The 11,520-nt window shown below is 37.5% G+C and overlaps 1 protein-coding gene across 1 annotated transcript in view; it reads left to right on the forward strand.

Annotated features, from left to right (window-relative positions):
* The window catches only part of LOC106893773 (maltase-glucoamylase, intestinal-like), a 54,342-nt gene that overhangs the window by 13,341 nt on the left and 29,481 nt on the right, over positions 1–11,520 (forward strand). The window contains exons 7-18 of the mRNA XM_014951983.1: positions 644–763; positions 1,205–1,318; positions 2,100–2,184; positions 3,025–3,142; positions 3,846–4,017; positions 5,083–5,199; positions 6,561–6,715; positions 7,201–7,285; positions 8,379–8,435; positions 9,337–9,461; positions 10,236–10,324; positions 10,741–10,790. Coding sequence (XP_014807469.1) covers positions 644–763; positions 1,205–1,318; positions 2,100–2,184; positions 3,025–3,142; positions 3,846–4,017; positions 5,083–5,199; positions 6,561–6,715; positions 7,201–7,285; positions 8,379–8,435; positions 9,337–9,461; positions 10,236–10,324; positions 10,741–10,790 — 1,287 coding nt within the window. The remainder of the gene's footprint in view (positions 1–643; positions 764–1,204; positions 1,319–2,099; positions 2,185–3,024; positions 3,143–3,845; positions 4,018–5,082; positions 5,200–6,560; positions 6,716–7,200; positions 7,286–8,378; positions 8,436–9,336; positions 9,462–10,235; positions 10,325–10,740; positions 10,791–11,520) is intronic.

Here is an 11,520-nt window from a genome sequence, read left to right on the forward strand (position 1 = left end):
CTTTACTTTGCTTTTACTTTGCTTTTATTCTTTACTTTTCTCCTTTCTCTACTTTTTTCTTTTAACTTTTTATTTTACTTTTATTCTTTAATTTTTTCTTTAATTTTCTTCTCTCCTTTTTTCTTTTCTCTTTATTCTTACTGTTTCGGTTTTTTTCTTTATGTTTTCCTTTTTTCTTTAACTTTTTCTTTAATTTTTCTTTACTTTTATCCTTCACTTCTTTCTTTATTTTATTCTTTGCTTTTTTCTGTACTTTTATTCTTTACTTTTCTCCTTCCTTTCTTCATTTTATTCTTTTATTCTTTACTTCTATTCTTTACATTTTTCTTTACTTTTATCCTTTACATTTATTCTTGACTTTTTTCTTTATTTTTTCTTTATTTTTATCTCCATTTTTATTCTTCACTTTCTTATTTTTTCCATTTTTTTTAAATTTTTTCTTTTTCCTTTTAATCTTTCCTTTTATTCTTTCCTCTTCCTTTCCTTTTTTCCCCCTTTTTTCTTTACTTATTTTATTATATTTATATATTTCAATATCTATACTACTACACAAGACATCGTCCCACGTAGTTGTCGGCCTCTACATAATCAGTGGAAAAAACCCCAAAATCGGTTTCTTTTGGGTTGTTTTCCCTGTTTTTAGGATGCCGCCATCAGCAAGGAGCCTCTGGTGGACGGCTCCCCCTACCCCGCCTACGAACGGGGCCAAAAGCGAGGAGTTTGGGTTAACGAGTCCGACGGGGTCACGCCAGTTGTGGGCCAGGTAATTGCCCGCTCCAAATTGGGCTGAATCTTCCCTTTTTTGGCTTTTCCTGGTTTTAATCCATTTTTCTTCAAATTTTGTTTTTCTTCACCTTTTGATTTGTCCAAAACTGAGGGATTTCGAAGGGAGGGGGGACTCGAGCAGCCAATGGCGGGGGTTGTGTTTCCAAGGGGAAAATTCCTACATTTCTAGGTTTTTGGGTAAAACTTCAATAATTCGAAAAGCATTTTGACTTCAGATCCTAATTAGTTCATTATTTCTAATTAAATATTTTTACAAACCCACTTTCTGGCCTCTTTCTGAGCGCAGATTTGATCGTAATTTATTTAATACCATTATTAAATCATTAATTGATAGACAAACTCATATTAATTCATCGATGGTTAAAATTATTTATTTCCCTTTTTTTCTTGAGTGTTTCTTTTTTTTTTTTGACGGCAGGTCTGGCCAGGAACCACCGTTTTCCCCGATTTCACCAACCCCGAGAGCTCCAAATGGTGGGTGGAGGAATGTCAATTATTTTACCAGCAAGTGCCCTACGACGGCATCTGGATCGTACGTAATTTCCCCCAAAATTCCCCATTTTCCCCAAAATTTTTTTCCGGGGTTGGGCCTGGATCCATTCAAGGGACTTTTCCCCAAAATAACCTCAAATGCTGGGGGGAAATTGTGTATTTTCTGCATATATTTTTCTGTGTTTTATTGGGTGTGTTTTCGATGTGTTTGGGTGCAATTCTTGATTTTCTGGGTTTTGTTGGAAATTTGATTTAATATAATATAACGTAAAATAATAATAATAATCATACAATAATTGTAATATAATTTATCCAAGAACCAACTGGGACCAGTCGTAATAACGACCCCAACTTTAAATCTTAATAAACTGTATCTTTGGAGGACAAAATATTTTTATAAAAATTATTTAAAACTTATTGAAATTACAGAATATATAAAATTAAATTTTTAAAAATTATAAAGAAGGCTGCCCTCCGTAGGATTTGGGGCTTTGACTCATTATGGTCATTTTTCTCAGGCCAGAACGGGTAAGTTTTGTTCATATTTCAGAATTTGGGAAGAGTTTTAACACTTAATTCCTCCAGTTTGGGTTGAAAACCCTATTTTGAAAAACAAAACAAAACAAAATTCTATTTTTAAAAATTATTTATTACTTTGTAAATCAACGTCCTGGAGGAGGAATTCGAGTTGTAGTTGCTGTGGGGGGGAGGGGGGTTGTGACTAGATATTGGGCTGAAAACCCCAGGAATTGTTGCTGCGAGGATGACATAAAATTTGAAATTTAAAATTTGAATTGGGATTTTTTTTTTATTTTTTCCAGGATATGAACGAAGTCTCCAGCTTCGTCGCGGGCTCAGTTAATGGCTGTAAACAGAACGACCTAAACTTCCCCCCTTTCACACCCCGTAAGTCCATCGTCTTTAGGGGGGAAAAAAAAAAAACACACGAAAAAAAATCTACATTTTTTTGTGAATTACTGCCCAAGGAGGTAAAAGACTTAAATTCTTTATTAAATCGGGAATTTGATGGCTCCTGGGACATGGCCAGATCAAATTATTCAGGAATTTGGGGTGTGGATTTGGGGTGAGTCCTTCCTTGTGTCCCAGATGAGTCCTGGGGCTGGAATTAAGCTGATGAAATTGGAAAAAAAAAAAAAAAAATTAATAAAATCTTAAAAATTTAATAAAATTCAATAAAATTTAATGAAAGTAGCCTCAGACTACTAAAACTACCCCCACGACCCCCCGTCAGCGAAGCTGCATTTTAGCAGCAACCGGGGAATTATTTTATTTTATTTTTTTTTCTAGAATTTTGAAAGTGGAAAAATGCCAGAATGTTCTCCTTCGAAATTCTTCTTCTTTTGAGGGGAATTCTGAAGAATGTTGTCACTCTTCTTCAAAATTCTTCTTGTTTTGGGGGGAATTTTGAAGAATTTCTTCTTCTTCAAAATTCTTCTTCTTTTGGAGGAATTTTGAAGAATCTTCTTCTTCAAAATTTCTCCAAAAATGTTCTTCTCCTTCAAAATTCTTCTTTTTTTGGGGGGTGAATTCTGGTAAATTTCAGCCCGGGGAGGGTGTCTAACACCCCCCTCTACTCCCAGGATGTGCAGCAAAAAGGCCAAAATTTCCCGAATGTGCGTGAAGAAAAAGAGAAACACTGTTGTTTTTTGATTAATTACTTAATTTTTGATGAAATTTAATTTTTTTAAAAAAAAATTGAATTAAATCGATTTAAATACCCTTCAGACGTGGTGGATCGACTCCTCTTTTCCAAGACGATCTGCATGGACGCGGTGCAGGCCTGGGGGAGACAATACGACGTTCACAACCTTTACGGCTACTCCATGACCCTCTCCACCAAAGAGTGAGGAATCCTCCTTAAAATTTTGGGCCAAAAAAATAAAAAAAAAAAGAAAGAAAAGTGGGCAGAGCAGAGCCACTTAGAGAAACAATCTCAGAATTTTCAGGAATTCAACAAGAACTGGGGGGCAGAGCAGAGCTACTTAGAGAAACAATTTCAGAATTTTCAGGAATTCAACAAGAACTGGCTCCGGGGATTGATATCGCGGCTCCAAACAGGGGACTGAAGCCAGGCATTAAAAAATGACATTATTTTTAAACTGGAATTGAATTTTCCAAGCGAAATTTGAAGTCCCGCAGCTGGGCTTTTGAAAATCGCCTTGTTTTTTTAAAGCCCTATTGAATTTCGAAGCAAAAATTCGAATTCCTGGTGTTGGATTTTCAGTGGAGGAAGCTGAAAAGGAGACGTGGGGCCTCGGGCGCGGGTGTTTGTGGCCAACCCAGCCCAAAAATTGGGAGAGATTTGTTGTTTGGAGCTCAAACAGGATAAAAAAATAACGTAAAGATTCTTTAAGGTGAATATATATATTTAAAAAAATTGTTAATTTTGTTAATAGTCATCGGGTCAAACTTAAGGGCGCTTATTTATCAAAGTGAATAAATAAATGAAAATTAATAGGAATTCACTTTATAAAAATCAACTCGTTTTTTAAAAAAAATTTATTTGATTTTGCCTAATTCCCAAATTTTTTTTTTTCCCCTTTCAGAGCCATTAAAACTTTGTTTCCTGGCAAACGGAGCTTCCTCCTCACGCGGTCGACGTTTGCGGGATCGGGGAAGTACTCGGGGCACTGGCTGGGGGACAACACGGCCTCCTGGGACCAGATGAAATGGTCCATCCCCGGGATGCTGGAATTCAGCCTTTTTGGGATCCCTTACGTACGAAATACAACCATTTCTGACGCCTTCTCTCTCTAAAAGTAGAAAAAATATCAATAAATGTAGAAATAAGTTAAATAAATTCATAGAAATCAACCTAAAACCCCATCTGGGCCCGATGTGTATAAGCCCGTCTGAATTCTAAAAAAAAAGAAAAGGATATAAATAATTATGGGTTCACAAATATGTATAAATAAAAATAGAAAAAATTAAATAAATGCACAAATAATTTATATAAATTAATCTAAATTAATGTACAACCTGATCTGGACCTGATATATCTAAGACTATCTGAATTCTAAAAAAAAAAAAGAAAAGAATATAAATAACCTATGGATAAATAATAAAATAAATAATAAATAATAAACATATAACCTGATCTGGACCTGCTATGTCTAAGCCTATCTGAATTCTAAAAAAATAATAAGAAAAGAATATAAGTAACTATGGATTCATAAATATGTATATAGAAAAATAGAAAAATTATCGATAAATGCAAGAGTGAATTATATAAATTATATTTGAATTATTCTGACTCCCCCTGTGTGCTGATGGTGGCCTGAAAAATTAATGGATTTTGGATGCAGACCAAAAAAAAAATATATAGAAAAATAGAGAAAATTTTGCATTTACCTGGTGAATTCTGCCGAAAAAAAAGTATCTCAGAAAATTCTGAAATTCTATCTAAATTTCAATTATTTTGACTCCCTGTGGGCTTATCCTGGGCTGAAAAATTAATTACAGGCCTTGGATGCAGACAAAAAAAAAATACAGAAAAATACAGAAAAATCTGGATTTACCTGGTGAATTCTGCCAAAAAAAAAAAAAAATAAAAGCATCCCAGAAATTTCAAAAATTCTGGGTTTCGACCAGAGGGAAATTCAAGGGGTAAATTGAGGAAGGGGGGAGGGATTTGGAAGACTCTGTGGGGAAACGTGTTGAACGATTCGATTTCCGTGGTGAGAAATTAGGGATTAATTAGAAAAAAAAAAATAGCTCAGTCCTTGGAATTTTTTTTTATGGTAGAGATTGAATTTTTTGGGTTTGTTCTGGTTTTCTTTTAAGATCGGAGCGGACATTTGTGGTTTCTTCGAAAACACCACGGAGGAGCTTTGTCGCCGCTGGATGCAGGTGGGAGCCTTTTACCCCTTCTCCAGGAACCACAACACCGAGAAATGCACCGTAAGTGGCCAAACCCACCCCAAAAAAACCCCTCCTTTTGGGGCAGACGGTTCCGTTTTGCTTCATTAAAGCCAGTTCTGAGGGTGAAATTCGGTCGCTGACCGTTAAATGGCCAATGGGGGTAGGAGTTTGGGGAATCCTCCCTCCGAAAGGTTCTGGCTTCGTTAGGGGTTAATGATGTTCTTGAGGAGCATCGTCATCAACGTCAAGTTTGGTCCCTGTTGGGGGGAATTATAATCATAATAACAATAATAAATAAAAATATGAAGAAGGAGAAGGAGAAGAAGAAGGAGAAGAATGCGGTGTTCATCCTGGAGAACAGGAGGCTGAGGGGAGACCTTCTCGCTCTCTCCAACCCCCTCAAAGGAGGAATAATAACAATAATAAATAATAATATGAAGAAGAAGAAGGAGGTGGAGGAAAAGAAGAAGGAGAAGAAGGAGAAGAAGGAGAAGAAGAAGGAGAAGAAAGAGGAGAAGAAGAAGAGGAGGAGGACGAGGAAGAGGAAGAAGAAGAAGAAGGAGGAGGAGGAGGAGGAGGAAAAGAAGAAGGAGAAGAAGAAAAATTAGGAGAAGAAGAAGGAGGAGGAAAAGAAGCAGGAGAAGAAGAAAAAAGAAGGAGAAGAAGAAGAAGGAGGAGAAGAAGGAGAAGAAGAATTAGGAGAAGAAGAAGAAGAAAAAGAAGAATTGAGAAGGAGGAGGAGGAGGAGAAGAAGGAGAAGAAGAATTAGGAGAAGAAGAAGAAGAAAAAGAAGAATTGAGGAGGAGGAGGAGGAGGAGGAGAAGGAGGAGAGAAGGGTCTGGAGCCCAAGGAGAAGGGTCTGGAGAAGGAGGAAAAGGGTCTGGAGCCCAAGGAGAAGGGTCTGGAGAACTTCTGAGGAGCATCTGAGGGATCTTGCGGTGTTCATCCTGGAGAACAGGAGGCTGAGGGGAGACCTTCTCGCTCTCTCCAACCCCCTCAAAGGAGGATGTAGCCAGGGGGAGGTGGTCTACTCTCCCAAGGAACAAGAGGAAACCACCTTGAGTTGCACCAGGGGAGGTTGAGGATGGAGATTGGGAGCAATTTTTCCACGGAAAGGGTTGTGAAGCCTTGGAAGAGGCTGCCCAGGGAGGTGGTGGAGTCGCCATCCCTGGAGGTGTCCCAAAGCCAGGTTGACACCGTCCTGAGGGACATGGTTTCACGGTGGCTTTGTCGGTGTTGGGTTGATGGTTGGACTCCAGGATTCCAAAAACCAGGTGGACACGGTGCTGAGGGACGTGGTTTCACGGTGGCTTGGTTGGTGTTGGGTTGATGGTTGGACTCCAGGATCTGGAAGGTTCCTCCCAACCAGGATGATTGCACCGTTTCTCCTTAATTTCCAGCCCCAGGATCCGGCCTTCTACGGAGCCGACTCGGTTTTGGTGAAGTCCTCCAAGCACTACCTGACCATCCGCTACACCCTCCTGCCCTACCTCTACACCCTCTTCTACCGGGCCCACGTCCAGGGGGACACGGTGGTGAGGCCCCTTCTCCACGAGTGAGTCCACCCTCCCAATTGGGTGGGGTTGGGGGGGAGGAGGAAGGGCGGGATGAAGGCCCTCGGGGGGCTCTGCTGGACCCACCCCTGGTCTGGAGAAGACCCTGCCCATCACGACGTCTACGGACGCCCACCTTCACCCAACACCACCTTCCTGGGGGAGGTTTTTGGGGGGAGAATCGTTAAAACCTGAAAATGCCGATGAAACGGTTCTCCAGCAGGGATTCTAGAGGGAAAAATGTTCATTTTCTCACTTTTCTTTTTCTTGGAAATCTGGAAATCTGGGACAGAAGTGTACGAAGACATCACGCCCCCAGACACGGCCGTAATCAATCCAGATTTAGTTAATTTCGAAAAGTGGCCTCCCCCTCTTCCCGATAGTGATTCTGGGCGACCGGGACCTTGAGGTGTTGGATTAAGACGATATTAATTAAGATGTTGTTAATTAATGAGGGTCATTAATGCCGCCTGTTTTTTTTTTTTAGGTTTTACTCCGAGGAGGAGACGTGGGGGGTGGACAAACAGTTCCTGTGGGGGTCCGGGCTCCTCATCACCCCCGTCCTCGAGCCGGTGGGTCCCGATTCCTCCAGGATTGGGGGGGAATTCCCCGGGGGGGGCACCGGAAACAGCTTTTGGGGGGGGAATTATGGGGGAAAATAGGGAAAAAAGGGAAAAAAAGGGGGGAAAGGGGGACAAAATAAAAATGGGAATAAAAGGGGGGAAAAGGGGAGACAAAATAAATAAGAGAGGGGGAAAAAAAGAGGTGGAAGAAAAGGGGGAGGGGAAGAGAAGGAAAAGGAGAAAAAAAAAAGGAGAAAAAAGAAGGAGAGAAAAAAGAAGGAAAAAGGAGGAGAAAAAAGGAGAATGAAAGGAGGAAAAAAGATGAAAAAAAGAAGGAAAAAGGGAGGAGAAAAAAGGAGAAAAAAAGAAGAAGAAAGGAGGACAAAAGGAGAAAATAAAGAAGGAGAAAAAGATAACAAAGAGGGGGAAAAGGAGAAAAAAGGAGAAAAAAAAGAGGAAAAAGGAGGAAAAAAAGGGGGGAAACAGAGAATAAAAGGAGTAAAAAAAGGAGAGAAAAGGAGAAAGAAGAAGGAAAAAAGTAGGAAATAAAGGAGGAGAAAAAAGAGAAAAAAAAAGAAGAAAGGAGGACAAAAGGAGAAAATAAAAAAAGGAGAAAAAGATAAAGAGGGGGGAAAACGGGGAATAAAATGAGTAAAAAAAGGGAGAGAAAAGGAGAAAGAAGAAGGAAAAAAGTAGGAAATAAAGGAGGAAAAAAAGAGAAAAAAGGAGGAGATTAAAAAGAAGGAGAAAGGGAGGAAAAAAGGAGGAGATAAAAATGAGTAAAAAAGGAGGAGAAAAAAGAGAATAAAAATAAGAGAAATAGGGCAGAAAAGGAGAAAGAAAGGAGGAAAAAGGAGGAAAAAAAAAAAAAAGGAAGAAAATAAAAGGAGGAAAAAGGAGGAGAAAAAAATAACAAAGAGGAAATCCCGTGGTCCATTTTATGACGATTTTTGGAAATGCCAAGTTATTTGTGATTTCTCCCCCGCCTTGTCCCGTCGGGAGGGGGGATGGGGGGGACAGAGGGACCGGGTGGGCACCGCCCCCTTCCCCTCCCCCCACCCCGCGACGAGGTGAAACCTGAGGGAAGTTTCTGTGTTTCCAGGGGGCGAACGTCACCCAGGGCTACGTCCCCGACGCCGTCTGGTACGACTACGACTCGGTGCGTGAGGGGGGAATCGGGGGGAAAAACGGGGCATTTGGGGCCGATAAAAGTTCAGTAGATTATTTTCCGTAGATAAAATTTCGGTAGATAATTTGGGCAGATGAAAATTTGGTAGGTGATATCGGAAGACAAAATTCTGGTAGGTAATTTTGGTGGAAATCTCCGTAGGTGATTTTTGGCAGGTGAAATTTTGGTAGATAATTTTGGGTAGACAAAATGGTAGGTAATTTAGTAGGTGAAATTCTGGCAGATAATTTATTAGATGAAGTGTCGGTAAATAATTTTGGTAGATAATTTGGGTGGACAAAATGTTGGTAGATAATTTTGGCAGATAAACTTTTGGTGGGTAATTTAGTAGAAGAAAATTTGGTAGGTAATTTGGTAAATAATTTTGGTACGTAATTTTGGTTGAGAAAATTTTGGTAGGTAAATTTTGATAGATAATTTTGGCAGATGAAATTTTGGTAGACGATTTATTAGATGAAATTTTGGTAGATAATTTTGGGTAGATGAAATTTTAGTAGATAGTTTTGGCAGATAAAATTTTGGTAGATAATTTGGGTACATAATTTGGGTAGATAAAATTTTTGGTGCATAATTTTGGCAGATTAAAGTTTGCTGGATCATTTTTTTGGTACATAATATTTTGCTAGATAAAATTTTGTTAGTTTGGGTGGATGAAATTTTGGTAGACAATTTGGGTAGCAAATTTTGGTAGATGAAATTTCGGTAGATAACTTTGGCGGATGGATAAAATTTTGGCGGATAAAATTTTGATAGACAATTTTTTTGCTAGATAATTTGGGTAAATGAAATTTTGGTAGTTAAAATTGAGAATTTCAAGTGGCAGCGACTCACGGAGCCTCCTCTTCCTCCCTCCCCCCACCCCCGGAATTAGGGCGCGAGGATCTGGTGGAGGAAGCAATGGGTGGATTTTTACTTCCCCCCGGACAAAATGGGCCTTCACCTGCGGGGGGGGCACATCCTCCCCACCCAGCAGCCGGCGACCACCACCGTGGCCAGGTAAATCCCCGCTTCCCAGCCCAAACTGCTCCAAATTTGAGATTTTTTCAAAATTTCGAGGTCACCTGGTTGCAGGAAGAAAAAAAAAAAAAATTGCAATAAAATTAAGTAACAATAATAATTAAGAAACTCTAATAAAATAATAAGGACTAAAATAAATGTGATTATTGTCAAAATCGTTATTATAATTATTAATTTTATTAGGAGTAAAAGTATTATTATAAATCAATAAGTATCACTATTATTATATATATTAGTATAATCTGCACTTTCTGCCCCAAAATTGTTCTAAAGTTGAAATTTTTTCAGAATTTCGAGGCCACCTGGTTGCAGGAAAAAAAAACATGCCCCCAAAATTGCAATAAAATCAAGTAATAATTATAATTAAGAAATAATAACAAAACAAGAAGGGCTAAAATAAATTCTACTATTGTCATAATAGTCATTATTATCATTATTTGATACTGGGCGTCAAAAGAGAATTCTTAGTTTTGAACCCCTGCTGAAAATTAATTATTGAAATTAAATTTATTCAATTTCAATTAATTAATATTAAATTAATTAACATTAAGTAAATTAAAATGAAATTTATTGAAATTAAATTTGTTAAAATTAAAATTATGACATTTAAAATTGTTAAAATTAATTACAATTGAATTAACTAAAATTACATTTATTAAATTTATGAAAGTTAAATTTATTTAACACTGATTTCTTAAAATGAAAATATTTCCTGCCCCCCCTCAAATGACATTTTGGGTTGTTTTTCCGCAGCCGGAAGAATCCCATGGGGCTGATCATCGCGTTGGACGACAACAACGAGGCCGTCGGGGAGCTCTTCTGGGACGACGGAGAAAGCACCGGTGAGACCCTGGGGACCCCCAAAATATCTGCAGGGCCCCATCTGGAACCCTGGAGCTGATTTCAGGAGGAAAAAAACAAATTTTTTGAAAAAAATAAACATTTTAAAATTTTAAAATTTTTAAAAATTTAACAAAAATTTTAAAAATTAAAATTTATGACATTAAATTTAAGTTTTAGAATTAAATTTCATTTTAAGACTTAAAAATTTAGGATGTTTTAAAATGCATGGCATTAAATTTCTTTTAAAAATGAAATTTAATTTACAATATTTTAAAATTAATGACCTTAAATTTAATTTCGAAAAATTGAATTTAATTTTAAAATGAAAAGGTAAAATAGTTTTTAATTGATAGCATTAAATTTAATTTTAAAACCTACATTCAATTTAATGGGATTTTATTTCTCCACATTTCAGGTACCATCGAGAACAAAGCCTACATTTTATATGAATTTAAAGTTTCCAACGTAAGTATATGGGGGTTTAACTCTTTTAAAAGGCTCTAATTTTAATTTCGATTTTAATTTAATTTCAATTTTTAGTCTGTTTCTATGAATATTCCTTTTTCCAATTTAAATTGAATTTTTCAAAATTAAATGCGGTGTCATCAATTTTGAACTTCTTTCACCTTCAAATTTTAAAATCAAATGTATTTTTAAAATTAAATGCAATGTCATCAATTTTAAACTATTTTAACTTTTATTAGGGCGCGAGGATCTGGTGGAGGAAGCAATGGGTGGATTTTTACTTCCCCCCGGACAAAATGGGCCTTCACCTGCGGGGGGGGCACATCCTCCCCACCCAGCAGCCGGCGACCACCACCGTGGCCAGGTAAATCCCCGCTTCCCAGCCCAAACTGCTCCAAATTTGAGATTTTTTCAAAATTTCGAGGTCACCTGGTTGCAGGAAGAAAAAAAAAAAAAATTGCAATAAAATTAAGTAACAATAATAATTAAGAAACTCTAATAAAATAATAAGGACTAAAATAAATGTGATTATTGTCAAAATCGTTATTATAATTATTAATTTTATTAGGAGTAAAAGTATTATTATAAATCAATAAGTATCACTATTATTATATATATTAGTATAATCTGCACTTTCTGCCCCAAAATTGTTCTAAAGTTGAAATTTTTTCAGAATTTCGAGGCCACCTGGTTGCAGGAAAAAAAAACATGCCCCCAAAATTGCAATAAA

This window comes from Calidris pugnax, unplaced genomic scaffold (genome assembly GCF_001431845.1).
Source record: "Calidris pugnax isolate Ruff unplaced genomic scaffold, ASM143184v1 scaffold239, whole genome shotgun sequence".
In the NCBI taxonomy this organism is placed as follows: Eukaryota; Metazoa; Chordata; class Aves; order Charadriiformes; family Scolopacidae; genus Calidris; species Calidris pugnax.